Source organism: Mytilus trossulus, unplaced genomic scaffold (assembly GCF_036588685.1).
Source record: "Mytilus trossulus isolate FHL-02 unplaced genomic scaffold, PNRI_Mtr1.1.1.hap1 h1tg000445l__unscaffolded, whole genome shotgun sequence".
NCBI lineage: Eukaryota > Metazoa > Mollusca > Bivalvia > Mytilida > Mytilidae > Mytilus > Mytilus trossulus.
The window spans coordinates 19,913-37,033 of record NW_026963363.1 but is presented as its reverse complement, the minus strand read 5'-3'; the positions used below and the strand labels follow the sequence as shown (position 1 = coordinate 37,033).

Genomic DNA, 17,121 nt, shown 5'->3' with positions numbered 1-17,121 from the left:
TGGCATAAGCTAGTGCCTTCACATAATCCTGTAATAAGAAATAAACAAGATCATTAACTGTATCCTGCTGAGGCTACCTGTTCTTTATCTCTGGCATAAGCTAGTGCCTTCACATAATCCTGTAATAAGAAATAAACAAGAACATTAACCGTATCCTGCTGAGGCTACCTGTTCTTTATCTCTGGCATAAGCTAGTGCCTTCACATAATCCTGTAATAAGAAATAAACAAGGACATTAACTGTATCCTGCCGAGGCTACCTGTTCTTTATCTCTGGCATAAGCTAGTGCCTTCACATAATCCTGTAATAAGAAATAAACAAGGACATTAACTGTATCCTGCTGAGGCTACCTGTTCTTTATCTCTGGCATAAGCTAGTGCCTTCACATAATCCTGTAATAAGAAGTAAACAAGGACATTAACCGTATCCTGCTGAGGCTACCTGTTCTTTATCTCTGGCATAAGCTAGTGCCTTCACATAATCCTGTAATAAGAAAGAAACAAGGACATTAACCGTATCCTGCTGAGGCTACCTGTTCTTTATCTCTGGCATAAGCTAGCGCCTTCACATAATTCTGTAATAAGAAATAAACAAGGACATTAACTGTATCCTGCTGAGGCTACCTGTTCTTTATCTCTGGCATAGGCTAGTGCCTTCACATAATCCTGTAATAAGAAAGAAACAAGAACATTAACTGTATCCTGCTGAGGCTACCTGTTCTTTATCTCTGGCATAGGCTAGTGCCTTCACATAATCCTGTAATAAGAAAGAAACAAGAACATTAACTGTATCCTGCTGAGGCTACCTGTTCTTTATCTCTGGCATAAGCTAGTGCCTTCACATAATCCTGTAATAAGAAATAAACAAGGACATTAACTGTATCCTGCTGAGGCTACCTGTTCTTTATCTCTGGCATAAGCTAGTGCCTTCACATAATCCTGTAATAAGAAATAAACAAGGACATTAACTGTATCCTGCTGAGGCTACCTGTTCTTTATCTCTGGCATAAGCTAGTGCCTTCACATAATCCTGTAATAAGAAATAAACAAGAACATTAACTGTATCCTGCTGAGGCTACCTGTTCTTTATCTCTGGCATAAGCTAGTGCCTTCACATAATCCTGTAATAAGAAATAAACAAGGACATTAACTGTATCCTGCTGAGGCTACCTGTTCTTTATCTCTGGCATAAGCTAGTGCCTTTACATAATCCTGTTATAAGAAATAAACAAGGACATTAACTGTATCCTGCTGAGGCTACCTGTTCTTTATCTCTGGCATAAGCTAGCGCCTTCACATAATCCTGTAATAAGAAAGAAACAAGAACATTAACTGTACCCTGCTGAGGCTACCTGTTCTTTATCTCTGGCATAAGCTAGTGCCTTCACATAATCCTGTAATAAGAAATAAACAAGGACATTAACTGTATCCTGCTGAGGCTACCTGTTCTTTATCTCTGGCATAAGCTAGCGCCTTCACATAATCCTGTAATAAGAAAGAAACAAGAACATTAACTGTACCCTGCTGAGGCTACCTGTTCTTTATCTCTGGCATAAGCTAGTGCCTTCACATAATCCTGTAATAAGAAATAAACAAGAACATTAACTGTATCCTGCTGAGGATACCTGTTCTTTATCTCTGGCATAAGCTAGTGCCTTCACATAATCCTGTAATAAGAAATAAACAAGAACATTAACTGTATCCTGCTGAGGCTACCTGTTCTTTATCTCTGGCATAAGCTAGTGCCTTCACATAATCCTGTAATAAGAAATAAACAAGGACATTAACTGTATCCTGCTGAGGCTACCTGTTCTTTATCTCTGGCATAAGCTAGTGCCTTTACATAATCCTGTAATAAGAAATAAACAAGGACATTAACTGTATCCTGCTGAGGCTACCTGTTCTTTATCTCTGGCATAAGCTAGTGCCTTCACATAATCCTGTAATAAGAAATAAACAAGGACATTAACTGTATCCTGCTGAGGCTACCTGTTCTTTATCTCTGGCATAAGCTAGTGCCTTCACATAATCCTGTAATAAGAAATAAACAAGAACATTAACTGTATCCTGCTGAGGCTACCTGTTCTTTATCCCTGGCATAAGCTAGTGCCTTCACATAATCCTGTAATAAGAAATAAACAAGGACATTAACTGTATCCTGCTGAGGCTACCTGTTCTTTATCTCTGGCATAAGCTAGTGCCTTCACATAATCCTGTAATAAGAAATAAACAAGAACATTAACTGTATCCTGCTGAGGCTACCTGTTCTTTATCCCTGGCATAAGCTAGTGCCTTCACATAATCCTGTAATAAGAAATAAACAAGGACATTAACTGTATCCTGCTGAGGCTACCTGTTCTTTATCTCTGGCATAAGCTAGTGCCTTCACATAATCCTGTTATAAGAAATAAACAAGAACATTAACTGTATCCTGCTGAGGCTACCTGTTCTTTATCTCTGGCATAGGCTAGTGCCTTCACATAATCCTGTAATAAGAAATAAACAAGAACATTAACTGTATCCTGCTGAGGCTACCTGTTCTTTATCTCTGGCATAAGCTAGTGCCTTCACATAATCCTGTAATAAGAAATAAACAAGGACATTAACTGTATCCTGCTGAGGCTACCTGTTCTTTATCTCTGGCATAAGCTAGTGCCTTTACATAATCCTGTAATAAGAAATAAACAAGAACATTAACTGTATCCTGCTGAGGCTACCTGTTCTTTATCTCTGGCATAAGCTAGCGCCTTCACATAATCCTGTAATAAGAAATAAACAAGGACATTAACTGTATCCTGCTGAGGCTACCTGTTCTTTATCTCTGGCATAAGCTAGTGCCTTCACATAATCCTGTAATAAGAAATAAACAAGAACATTAACTGTATCCTGCTGAGGCTACCTGTTCTTTATCTCTGGCATAAGCTAGTGCCTTCACATAATCCTGTAATAAGAAATAAACAAGGACATTAACTGTATCCTGCTGAGGCTACCTGTTCTTTATCTCTGGCATAAGCTAGTGCCTTTACATAATCCTGTAATAAGAAATAAACAAGGACATTAACTGTATCCTGCTGAGGCTACCTGTTCTTTATCTCTGGCATAAGCTAGTGCCTTCACATAATCCTGTAATAAGAAAGAAACAAGAACATTAACTGTATCCTGCTGAGGCTACCTGTTCTTTATCTCTGGCATAAGCTAGTGCCTTCACATAATCCTGTAATAAGAAATAAACAAGAACATTAACTGTATCCTGCCGAGGCTACCTGTTCTTTATCTCTGGCATAAGCTAGTGCCTTCACATAATCCTGTAATAAGAAATAAACAAGGACATTAACTGTATCCTGCTGAGGCTACCTGTTCTTTATCTCTGGCATAAGCTAGTGCCTTTACATAGTCCTGTAATAAGAAATAAACAATGACATTAACTGTATCCTGCTGAGGCTACCTGTTCTTTATCTCTGGCATAGGCTAGTGCCTTCACATAATCCTGTAATAAGAAAGAAACAAGGACATTAACTGTATCCTGCTGAGGCTACCTGTTCTTTATCTCTGGCATAAGCTAGTGCCTTCACATAATCCTGTAATAAGAAATAAACAAGAACATTAACTGTATCCTGCCGAGGCTACCTGTTCTTTATCTCTGGCATAGGCTAGTGCCTTCACATAATCCTGTAATAAGAAATAAACAATGACATTAACTGTATCCTGCTGAGGCTACCTGTTCTTTATCTCTGGCATAAGCTAGTGCCTTCACATAATCCTGTAATAAGAAATAAACAAGGACATTAACTGTATCCTGCTGAGGCTACCTGTTCTTTATCTCTGGCATAAGCTAGCGCCTTCACATAATCCTGTAATAAGAAATAAACAAGAACATTAACCGTATCCTGCTGAGGCTACCTGTTCTTTATCTCTGGCATAAGCTAGTGCCTTCACATAATCCTGTAATAAGAAAGAAACAAGGACATTAACTGTATCCTGCTGAGGCTACCTGTTCTTTATCTCTGGCATAAGCTAGTGCCTTCACATAATCCTGTAATAAGAAATAAACAAGAACATTAACTGTATCCTGCCGAGGTTACCTGTTCTTTATCTCTGGCATAAGCTAGTGCCTTCACATAATCCTGTAATAAGAAATAAACAAGAACATTAACTGTATCCTGCTGAGGCTACCTGTTCTTTATCTCTGGCATAAGCTAGTGCCTTCACATAATCCTGTAATAAGAAATAAACAAGAACATTAACTGTATCCTGCTGAGGCTACCTGTTCTTTATCTCTGGCATAAGCTAGTGCCTTCACATAATCCTGTAATAAGAAATAAACAAGAACATTAACTGTATCCTGCCGAGGTTACCTGTTCTTTATCTCTGGCATAAGCTAGTGCCTTCACATAATCCTGTAATAAGAAATAAACAAGAACATTAACCGTATCCTCAAATTAAGAACATACATGGGACTTAACCTTATCCTAGCCTAATTTCAACTGGCTATATGACCTTTCTTCGCCCAGGAAGTAAGACATAGTAAGTGGAGTATTTGACTATAGGCCTCAGATACCCCAACTTGTGCATGAGTCACCTTCCACATACAGATGCAGAATTCAGGTAATTAAGACATTTTTGTGATTATAAGCATTGTGTTCAAGTTAGATATCCTTTATGAGTACATAAAGTTGACAACATTGACCTGTGATATAATCCAAATTGTTTATCCCCCCCCCCCCCTCCTCCTTTTTGACAATATACATACCTTATGAGTACGTAATGTTGACATACAGAAACCTTTGTGAGCGTTCCATACTTTAACTGTTGTGTCACTTGATGCAGAAATTACTGAAATAAATAAATAAAAACATAACAAAGACATTGATTAGTTTAACATTACATGTACATTTGGTTGAAAACAACCTTCAAATGACATGAATATAAACTCTGGTTTTAACTAGACTTAAGGTGTTAGACCTTGGTTCAGGGAGATAACTCTCTAAATCAGTACTGTGTTTGTAAAAGTCAAGTTTCATCAACGTATTTTAAGCATTTACCTGATACAGATTGAAAATAATCTATGTAACATAGAAGCTTAGAATATATTTAAGAAAATGGTTGACACAAGCATACTGATGATTTTAAGAGTTATTTCCCTTAATCTAGGTCTACCTCCTTAAAACCCAAGCTGGAAATACTAGTTGACAGGTAAAGATTATCAGTAGAACTTCCAATTAAGTTTGAATTCAGCACAGTTTGTCTACAATATAAATGAAATACAAGAGTGCACACATAGAAGTATCCCGCCTATTTTAGGCCTGTTTTTTTTGGTTTACTGATCTGCCGACCCTTTTTTCTTGGCAGAATAAAAATTAAGTTCACTTCTCAGTTTCAGAGTAATCAACTTTTCAAAACGCTAGTTTATAGTGATAGGGAATTAATAAAGGATTCCAAAGAGCAAAAAATATATATATAAACAAGAATGTGTCCAAAGTACACGGATGCCCCACTCACACTATCCTTTTGCATGTTCCATGGACCGTGAAATTAGGTAATAATCTAATTTGGCATTAAAATTAGAAAGATTATACTATATAGGGAACATATGTACTAAGTTTCAAGTTGATTGGACTTCAATTTCATCAAAAACTATCTTGACCAAAAACTTTAACCTGAAACTTCCACTTTCATTTTCTATGTTCAGTAGACCGTGAAATGGAAGTCAAAAGTCTAATTTGGCTTTGAAATTAGAAAGATAATATCATAAGCAACAAGTGTACTAAGTTTCAAGTTGATTGGACTTTAGCTTCATCAAAAACTACCTTGACCAAAAACTTTAACCTGAACGAACAGACGCACAGACGCACAGACGAACAGACGAATGGATACACAGACAAGAAAACATAATGCCCCTCTACTACCGTAGGTGGGGCATAAAAAGAAAATGTGGTAAGATTGCCAATGAGACAACTATCAACAAATAGGTCACCGTGCTTGTTTTCTAGATATTAGCCATTGAAATTTTGGCAGGAAAATATACTCTCTTGACTTTTCATAGCTTTATCATTGACAAGTTGAAGTTCTTAAAAACTGTAAAAAAGTAATTAAAATTTTATAAGATTTTTACAGATGGCTTATCATTATGCATGTGAAAGATTTACAGAAAGAAAAATGGGGGTGACCAGGCAAATTATTTCAAGGCATTCAAATGGATAAATCCAGAGGATTCCAAAAATCTGACAAAAAATCTAAAACATGACAAGCCAGCTTTCTTAAGTTTACATTTCATGCTTTTTATTCCCACAAACCCTGATTTAACATATACACTATCCTTGAAATATGAATAAAATTTGTCCCAAATTCCTGTTTTTCCTTTACGACAATTAAGACTATTTCCCAGATTTAGTAAAGATGAAAAGGGACTGCATATTATACATAACTGTGTTCTATACACAGATATATAAGGTAACTTACATGTTCTGCCACCACAGCAGAGGACAATATCATTGACCCAGTCTGTATGGTTACTATACACAGATAAATAAGGTAACTTACATGTTCTGCCACCACAGCAGAGGACAATATCATTGACCCAGTCTGTATGGTTACTATACACAGATAAATAAGGTAACTTACATGTTCTGCCACCACAGCAGAGGACAATATCATTGACCCAGTCTGTATGGTTACTATACACAGATAAATAAGGTAACTTACATGTTCTGCCACCGCAGCAGAGGACTATATCATTGACCCAGTCTGTATGGTTACTATACACAGATAAATAAGGTAACTTACATGTTCTGCCACCGCAGCAGAGGACGATATCATTGACCCAGTCTGTATGGTTACCATAGACAGATAAATAAGGTAACTTACATGTTCTGCCACCGCAGCAGAGGACAATATCATTGACCCAGTCTGTATGGTGCTCCATAGATAACATGTATGGATCCTACAATGGAAATCATACATGTATGTATGGATCTAACATGTACAATGGAAATAACATGTATGGATCCTACATGTACAATGGAAATAATATATTTTTCTCCTACATCCTGTACAATGTATCTTACAAAAGAATCACACATATCAATGATCTAATAGCAGTTTTTAGAACATACAAAGAACACACTTTTTAACAGAGCTGTAGTGCTGTCTAATATTTAAATGTTCTGTTAATGTGTTCCTTCTTCTTTATTGTGTTCTAAATGATTTTCTACTTTCTTAAGTGTATTCATTATATTTTCAATTGTAACTCAACTGTGTGTTCCTAACATGTGAGTTTTGAGTTTTTCTGTTCAATTTCCTGATGTATACTTCACTATATATTTTCAATTATCTGTGTTTTCCTACTTTATGTTTGCAAATTTTAAACAACTTCCATGTGTTCCTTTTTTCCTTGTTTGATAATGTGATCTTACCTTGTTCTTGTTTGTAAATGTGATCTTATCTTGTTCTTGTCTGTTATTGTGATCCTACCTTGTTCTTGTTTGTTAATGTGATCTTACCTTGTTCTTGTCTGTTAATGTGATCTTACCTGGTTCTTGTCTGTTAATGTGATCTTACCTGGTTCTTGTCTGTTAATGTGATCTTACCTTGTTCTTGTTTATTAATGTGATCTTACCTTGTTCTTATTTGTTAATGTGATCCTACCTTGTTCTTGTTTGTTAATGTGATCCTATCTTGTTCTTGTTTGTTAATGTGTTCTTACCTTGTTCTTGTTTGTTAATGTGATCTTACCTTGTTCTTGTTTGTTAATGTGATCTTACCTTGTTCTGGTTTGTTAATGTGATCTTACCTTGTTCTTGTTTATTAATGTGTTCTTACCTTGTTTGTTAGAGTGTTCTTACCTTGTTCTTGTTTGTTAATGTGATCCTACCTTGTTCTTGTTTGTAAATGTGATCTTACCTTGTCTGTTAATGTGTTCTCACCTTGTTCTTGTTTGTTAATGTGTTCTTACCTTGTTTGTCTTTGTGTTAAATATTCTGATGATGGAGTCTCTCCCAGCGGAGTATAATCTGTTAATAAGTGGGTCAAACTGAAGGGAGTTAATCCCAGATCTGTGATGTCGTTCAACTTCATCTCGGATAACAAAAGAAACCTGTCAAATAAAAAAGACGAAACTGTTAATCAGTGGGTCATTAATATTCTGCAATTATGTGTTCCATTGATCCAGGATCTTTGATGGTTATAACAGTGATACACCAGAAAGGGTCCTCATTATTTCCAAGTTGTGAGAGAAAACTGGAAATCCCCCTTTTTTATTAATTTATTTTAATCCCATTACATGTACAAAATGTACTAATAAGCTTTGGCACAACTTTTTGGAATTTCCGGTCTCAATGCTCTTCAACTTTGTATTTGTTTGGCTTTTTAACTATTTTGATCTGAGCGTCAATGATGAGTCTTATGTAGATGAAACGTGCATCTGCATAGATGCCAACCCCCTTTTGACACAATCAGTAACAAACTATGAAATTTTCCGTATTTTTGAAAAGTTTTCAGTAATCATTCATAAACGTGCAATTACCAATAAAAATTACTGACGAGTGGTTGCAAGGTGAAGTGCACTAAAATTTGTCGTTTAAAATGTTGTCTGTAGTATGTATTCTATTAATTAATTGTTCAGATGTTCTCGACTCGTACATTTTCGTTTTGTCAAGGAGAAGTAGAGAAAGGGGTAAAGCTACTCATAAAATGCAAGTTTGCCTCTTCGGAAGTCAGTTAGTTACTCGACAATAGGTTGATAACTCACGAGAAACCGGAAGCATTACATTGGCGTTTTCTAAATACCGGACCAGGACGGAAAAGTAATGATAAAAATCCGCGTTTTACAAAATTGAACGGAGATGATTGGTAATCCGTAACTATTCGTCTTTGACCATAATAGCGTAGTTTTTATAGCATATTCGGAGAAACTACGCAGAAATCGTAATGGTTGGCATCTATGCGTCTGGCGTATAAAATTATAATCCTGGTACTTTTGATGACTAATTAAAATCAGAAATTTATAAAAGTTCAAAGATTAAAAGGGAACTTAAGTCAATAGATGTACATATGTAAAAACAATTCACTAAAATTTTAGGAAAACTACTGAAAGCATTTTCAAAATTAAAAAAATATTGTCGAAAAAATTCCCCTTTTTGTAATGAATAAAACCTGATAACTTAATAACGTAAACTCTTAGATTTATGTCAACTAGAAGACACCCGCGAAATCGCGGGCATATACAGCTTGTGAACTGTTGTAGGATGATTTTTTGTAAAACATATTATAGATATAGGAAGATGTGGTGTGAGTGCCAATGAGACAGCTCTCCATTCAAATAACAATTTAAAAAGTAAACCATTATAGGTTAAAGTACGGCCTTCAACACGGATCCTTGGCTCACACGTACGTACCGAATAACATAAAAGGTATCAAAAGCCCTCTCTCTTTTTCCAAAGTCCGATATTTGTTTCATTTCTGTTAAATTCAATTATATTCGTGTTTCTGGCCTACGACCAGAATTATTTTTCTCCTTTGCTACACTGCTTCTTTTGGTAAAAGTCAAATCATATTAAAAATTTGCACCGTTTCAAACATAAAATAAATGTAACTGCATGCTTATATATAAAGACCATTATTATAGTCTAAAAAATATGCTTCTTTGACAATCCATCAGACTGACTGCTTTTTTTGGAACCTTATTAACATGCCAATGGTAGGATTTTAATCATATATACATAAATGACTAATACCGACTAAGGCTAATATGAGGGGTTGTCGGAGGGGTCCCAGTGATCCCGAAATCCCAAGATGCAGAATTTTAAGAAATTCATATCCCGAAATCGAAAAATATATTCCCGAATCCCGTAAGGATCAATCCCCAAATTCCGAGCTTAAAAACACCCGATCCCGACGCCCTGAAAATGGTCCTGCCTCCCTCTAATCTCTACCTTACTTTCGTTTTTGCCAAATCACTATTTTCCCTTTTAACAATTAATTGTTATGCTCCAATTATGGGCATTATGTTTTCTAGTCCGTGCATCCGTGCGTTCGTTCGTCGGGTCGTACGTCCGTTCGTCTCGTCTGTCTGTCCCACTTCAGGTAAAAGTTTTTGGTCGAGGTAGTCTTAGATGAAGTTGAGCATGTTTTGCTTATTTTAATATATATGCAAGTGGTATGACCCCTTAAATAGTAAACGATTGAAAGAAAACAGTGGACAGAATACAGAGAGTCTCTATATATTAAAGAAACTGACAGTAAACAAAATCAGGGACTTTCTATACTAACATATACATTCCCTGACAGAATACAGAGAGTCTCTATAATATATTAAAGTAGTATAATCGTAGTTTACATGTAGATAAACGCGAAAAATATTTGTCCACTCTAAAGAGATATAATAGTTGTGATTCTTGCGATCTAAACACCACGATATGGAGAACGCTCTACGATTGGTTGTACTTGTGTCACATGTTTTACGGCTTATTTTAATATATATGCAACTGGTATGACCCCTTTTAAAAATAGTAAACATTTTAAATAAAAAAAAGTAGACAGAATACAGAGAGTCTCCACATATTAAAGAAGTGTAATCGTAGTTTACATGTAGATAAACGCGAAAAATAATTGTCCTCTCTAAGGAGGTAAAATAGTTGTGGTTCTTGCGATCTTAACACCATTTTATGGAGAACGCTCTGATTGGCTTATCTATTTTTATTTTTGTTATCTATCATACGATTGGTTGTGTTTGTGCATGTTTCAAACCGGAAGTCTTATCTATGACTAAAAGTCAGTCTGATGACGGAATCATATCCGGACTCTTTTTTTGTCGTTTTTCTCCCAAAATAACTCAATCTGAATAATCATAAGAATGGATGACAAATGCGAGCATGCATGTTACCTAAAGGACAAAAAGGCATGATGATTGATTTATTGTGGAAGGAAGAGAAGCGACACCAAAAATCAGGTCTTCTCGTTTAATAGTATAGATATATATGTAAACAATGTGCCAAAGATTCTTTGTATTGTCTGAAAACCAGAAAATCCCACACTTGTAATGAATAAAAAACCCAAACTTGGACATGTAACATCTAAAATTTATAAAAAAGAAAAGGAGCTCACGTCAACAAATATACACAATTCACCAAAGATTCATTGAAATTGGTTAAAAGATATTTTGAATTAATTTCCAACATGTTGATGACGGACCGACAGACGGACAACAGTTTACCATAATACGTCACATAAATAGGCCTAAAAAAATCAGAAAACATTAAGCATGAGAAATAAAATCATAAACATTAATGAAAAAAATAATAAATTATGCAGTCATAATTTAACAGAAATGATAACCCTGCAGTCAAATTTTTGTGTCCATAAGTTGCACCTGGTTTTGAAAAATATATAATTCATAGTAATCTCATGGACTTTATTGCATATATATGTACCATACACATACAATATCTAGGCAGAATTAGTATGGTTGGCCTTTGAATCAAACACAGGACAAGCACGAGAAATAAAAAGTACCAACACAAAACACAAGGGAAAAAACAAAGAACACACATCTAACTAATTTTTAGTGTTAGAACTGTGGTATTCTGTGGTGTTCGGTGGTATTTTATGGTGTTCTGTGGTAAAAAGACGCTCTGCTAACTTAACATGAAAACTAGAAATTTTAAAACGTCAAAACTGGAAATCAAGTGAAATAAAAAATCTGAAAAACTTGCATGTAAATAACACTTCTCATTTACATACATATACATTGGTAGTGGATTTTCCCATGGACATGCATAGAAATAAAAGTGCCTTGTTTGGTAGTCCAAATAATTATGACGTCTTGCAAGTATTACAGACTAGGGGAATAGCTCTGGTAGCCTGGATGGAGGCGATTACATATGGACACACAAAAACACATCAGCTTCCATTTCTACATTTTAATCAGACAAAGATGAGGTCACAAACATAAATACAAAGTACTGACAAAAGGGGAACAACTCTCTCTCACAAACAGAAACATTATCTGACCATACATACTTATATATATCACAAGGCTAATTTTTTTTTCTGGGACGCCTTCCTAAGACTTTGGTTGTAGGAAGGCGTCCCAGACAAAAAATAAAATAGCCTTGCCAGACGTCATAATTATTTGGACTACTGGTTTGGTAGCTCTTATCAGTTAGGTCCTTATATTTTTTACTGGTCTATAGATAGTAAAAAAATATCACGAGGCCTAAGAGATACGGTAGGCAAATAGTCAAACAATATCATAAGGACCAGACTAAGAGCTACGGTTACTCAGCTACACATGAATCATAAAAAAAATATGTAGTATGTGTTCACTGTTTGGTATATTTTTTTTTATCTCACTCTTCTGATTTCTTTAATAAAAAGGACATCGTCCAAAAGTACCCATGTCTTTCTATACGTATAAAGTTCTTAAGAAACAAATATATTTTGCCCAAAATATTTGTGATAGCTTGTCAGTCACCTGAACTTTCTTTTTGCCTTGTCCTGCCGAATTTCTGTGGTGTGTAGCCATTAATAACATGTGAAATACGTCACTAAATTCGGGAATAATTCTAACCGTAAATCGGTATCGGAAGGACTAGCCTTATCCGGATTCACAAAATTTTGTCTCCAGGTTTTCTGATAATAATGCTGGATATATTAACTCTACCGACCCACACCACCTTTTCTCTATTCATTAAAACATATTTTAATTCTTGGCACAAAATATCTCATTTGTTTTTCATCTAGCTCCGCTGGGTTCAATTTTTATACATTTTTTTTTACATTAACCGATTACTGATTATTCAATTGTTGAGTTTACCAACTTCCTATTTAAAAGATAAGAAATAAACACATAATCATTTACAAACAGAACAAATATCTATAAAATATACTGTCTTTGGATCAATATTTTAACGCTGACGCTATTTTGTAGAAGTTATTTCAACTGAGAGTACCCCAGGGGAGAGTACAAACCATGGGGCAAAGCTGTACGGCATATCACATTCTAATTTTCAGATTTTATCAGATGTTGTTTCGATGGTTCTTTGCTAATTTTTGTAATAAATTGTAACTCATAGCATAACAAAAACAGGTCCGCTATAAGTGGTGTACAGTTAGTCCCCATTGGAATTCCGATAACCTGACGATATACGGAATCTCCAAAGCGAACAAAAATGTTATCTAGTAAAAATTCAAGGGCAGATATATAGTATCAAAGCATGTCCAATTGATATAGTTTTTTTGTTTATTGCTACTAAAAAAATACCTAAAAGTGTAACTTCCCGGTTAAACATATATATTCACATTCTGACTTTTTAAATGGCCATTTAATTAGGTGTGTGATTTTTTTCTTAATGAGAATGTGAGGCAATGTGGTATATTGGGTAGAAAAATTAAAACTTTGAACAGATTCAAAATCACCAATATAAGCATGCAATTTATCAAGTACTTCCAACGAGTTCTTGACACTCCAAAAGTAATTAATTCCACTATTTTCGAAGGCCTTATTTGAACAATTTATTATCAGGTTATTGATTGTACCAAGTGTACTGGTAAGAAGAATAGACAATTTAGTAGTGGAACATTGGCTTGAAGACGATATAAATTTATATTTGTAAGGTGTTTTGTGTAGCATCGGAAGCCAATATATAGTTGGGACTTTTGTTGTTTTTTGTTCTGCTTGTAAAGCGGTAAGTACTAGCTAAAAGTTTATGTTTGTTACAGATGTCGTTTTCTGAAAATGGAGTCAGTTGGAATGTTGGTGAATTGGTGATTTCTTTTTTCAGAACTTCAATGTAACAATAATAATATTATAAGCAGCTTTCTCTATCTCTATGGAAATTTATCCCTTTCCGAACCCATTGTATAAAAAATTTTTAATCAACGTGTGGTTGCTGGTGATCTCAAAAGATCATTGGATGATTTTGAGGGTCATGACCTTTTTAGCTAACTGAATGAATCAAAATATGATAACAGGTGTTAATGAAATTGACAACTTCGTGCAATGTGAAAGGCACTCGAAGGGGATTTTCGGTTAACAAAAAAAGAAAATGTCTTTTTAATCATTAGAGAAACAGATTCTTACATAGTTACTCGTGGATTATCGGATTTATCCAATCTCGATAGTTAAATTATAAATTTTAAAGTCCTCGCCGAGGCGGCTCGGACTTTACAATTGAAAATTTAACTATCTCGATTGGATAAATCCGATAATCCACTGGTATCAATGTAAGAATCTATATTTATCGATCGGGACAAAAACATATTCCTTGGCTAGTTCTATTAGTTTATGTTTGATACGAGAAATATGTTTATTGTGGTTATTGTTAATAGTAAAACTATATTTAATGCTATATTAATATTTCAAAGATTAAATGAAAAAAACTGTCTTTCCACAATATATCGACAATGGTCTTCTGATAATTTGATCGATTAGAAAATTATTCCTACTACATGTTTGAAAATTTATATGTTTATCTGTTTATATATAGATATAGGAAGATGTGGTATGAGTGCCAATGAGACAACTCTCCATCCAAATAACAATTTATAAAAGTAAACAATTATAGGTCAAGGTACGGCATTCAACACGGAGCTTTGGCTCACACCGAACAACAATATTTCAATATTGCTCTTTTACACATGCGTATGGCTGAGGCCAATAAGAATATAGAACTAGAGGCTCCCAAGAGCTTGTGTCGCTCACCTGATTCTATTTGAGATTTTGAAATAATATTAAAAAATGTAAAAATTTGTAACAGATATACTTATAATGATGTTTTAGGCCAAATGTTATTTAATATTGTTATTTTTTGTTACATTTCTTTCAGAAGTTCTCTTAAAAAAGACATTTGTGTATATTTCCTATAGGGTACCATGTTCAACTAAGTCCCCGTCATCTTGGATAATGGATCTGCTACACAGTAACAACACTTGGTCAGCACCTCATAAGGAACATTCATGCCATGTTTGATTTCATTCCATTCAGTGCTTTTCTAAACATGCTAAAAGAAGACATTTGTATGTATTTCCCATAGGGTACTGTGTTAAACAGAGTCCCCCGCTGGCAGCCATCTTGGATGGTGAATCGGCTACAACGTAACAAAACTTGGTCAACATCTCATAAGAAACATTCATGTTTAGTCTTAGAGGCATGATTTTTTTATTAGTTGTTAGTGGCTTTGAACTAGCTGTCAGATAACTGCGAGTACTCTCAGATCTGTTCATTGTGTCTTTTTGTGTCGGGATGTATAAGTATCCGGCCACGTCCACTTGTATTTTTTGTCTATCTGATGAGTTAAGCCTTTTTCAACTGATTTCAATAGTTCGTTCTTATGTTGTACTGTTATACCACTGACCCAGGTTAGGGGGAGGGTTGGGATCCCGCTAACATGTTTAACCCCGCCACATTATTTATGTATGTGCCTGTCCCAAGTCAGGAGTCTGTAATTCAGTGGTTGTCGTTTATTTATGTGTTAAATATTTGTTTTTCGTTCATTTTTTTTAACATAAATAAGGCCGTTAGTTTTCTCGTTTGAACTGTTTTACATTGTCTTATCGGGGCCTTTTATAGCTGACTATGCGGTATGAGCTTTGCTCATTGTTGAAGGCCGTACGGTGACCTATAGTTGTTAATGTTTGTGTCATTTTGGTCTTTGGTGGAAAGTTGTCTCATTGGCAATTATACCACATCTTCTTTTTTATATGCTATGTTTGGTTTCCTTCTATTCCGTTGTTCTCTAAAAGAAGACATTTGTATGTATTTCCTAAAGGATCCGATGTTAAACTTAGCCCCCCTGGCGGCCATCTTAGACGATGGATCGGCTTCAACGTAGCAACACTTGGTCAGTACCTCATAAAGAACATTCATGCTATGTTTAGTTTCAATCCATTCAGTGGTTCTCTAAAAGAAGACATTAGTATGTATTTCCCATAGGTTCCAATGTTAAACTAAGTCCCCCGCTGGCGACCGTCTTGGATGGTGGATCGGCTACAAAGTAACAACACTTGGTCAGCATCTCATTAGGAACATTCGTGCTATGTTTGGTTTCATTCCATTCAGTGGTTCTCTTAAAAAAAGACATTTGTATGTATTTCCCGTAGGGCGCTGGCGGCCATCTTGGATGATGGATCGGCTACAAAGTAACAACACTTGGTCAGTACTTGATAAGGAACACTGCTTCATGCCATGTTTGGTTTCATTTAATTTAGTGGTTCTCTAGAAGAAGTTCAAAAATGTAAAAAGTTTACGACAAAGACGGACGACGACGGACGACAGACGCCAAGTGATGAGAAAATCTCACTTGGCCCTTCGGGCCAGGTGAGCTAATAAAGTTGATTATATATCTATATATGATTGTCAAAATAACACATGTCTCTCAATTGTAAAACATCATTGTAATAAGTCTTCAGAACTTATGGGACCTTTAATTGGAATAAAATATATAGGCGTGTAAATATCTTGATAATCTTGAACGAACATTAAAACCGTCATTTTTTAAAAATTCAACACTTTACCACGAAAGTTGCAAAAAAAAAAACAACGTGTCTAGATCAGTTTATTTCCACAATCAAAAGCGCGCACATTGTCGAAAAGTAAAGGTTATAATGTATCTTCTAATTTATTCGACATGGAAGTTTATGCATGTGTAAGCATGTTTTGTTTTGTAAGGGTTGTTACTTTCAGTTATGCGGAGTGTCGTTCGTCTATACACATTATTACTAAGATAAATTATTTCTAATTAATTGTTGGTTCAGTCTGTTCACAATAGCTATATACGTGACCCATACGTCCATGAAACCAACTTGTCATTCAACGCACTTCGACTGTGCATCTTAAACTGTTATTTAAAAAGTAAAATCACAAAAATACTTAAATCAGAGGAGAATCCAATCGAAAAGTCCATAATCACATGGAAAAATCAAATGACAAAACACATAAAAAACGAATGGACAAGGCCTGTCATATTCCTAACTTGGTACAGGCATTTTCAAATGTAGAAAATGGTGGCTTAAACCTGGTTTTATAGCGCTAAACCTCTCACTTGTACGGCAGTTCCATCTAATTTTATAATATTGACAATGATGCGTGAACAAAACAAAAAGACACAGTAGGTAAAAATGTCAAAAT

The 17,121-nt window shown here is 35.2% G+C and overlaps 1 protein-coding gene across 1 annotated transcript in view; it reads right to left on the bottom strand.

The window, feature by feature from the left end:
* LOC134702381 (WD repeat-containing protein 48-like) overlaps positions 1–12,546 on the bottom strand; it is a 37,693-nt gene extending 25,147 nt beyond the window's left edge. The window contains exons 1-4 of the mRNA XM_063563287.1: positions 12,469–12,546; positions 7,951–8,091; positions 6,864–6,939; positions 4,750–4,832 (exon numbers count right to left, since the gene is read on the bottom strand). Coding sequence (XP_063419357.1) covers positions 4,750–4,832; positions 6,864–6,939; positions 7,951–8,091; positions 12,469–12,528 — 360 coding nt within the window. The 5' untranslated portion in view covers positions 12,529–12,546. The remainder of the gene's footprint in view (positions 1–4,749; positions 4,833–6,863; positions 6,940–7,950; positions 8,092–12,468) is intronic.
* Between the last annotated feature and the right edge of the window lie 4,575 nt (positions 12,547–17,121).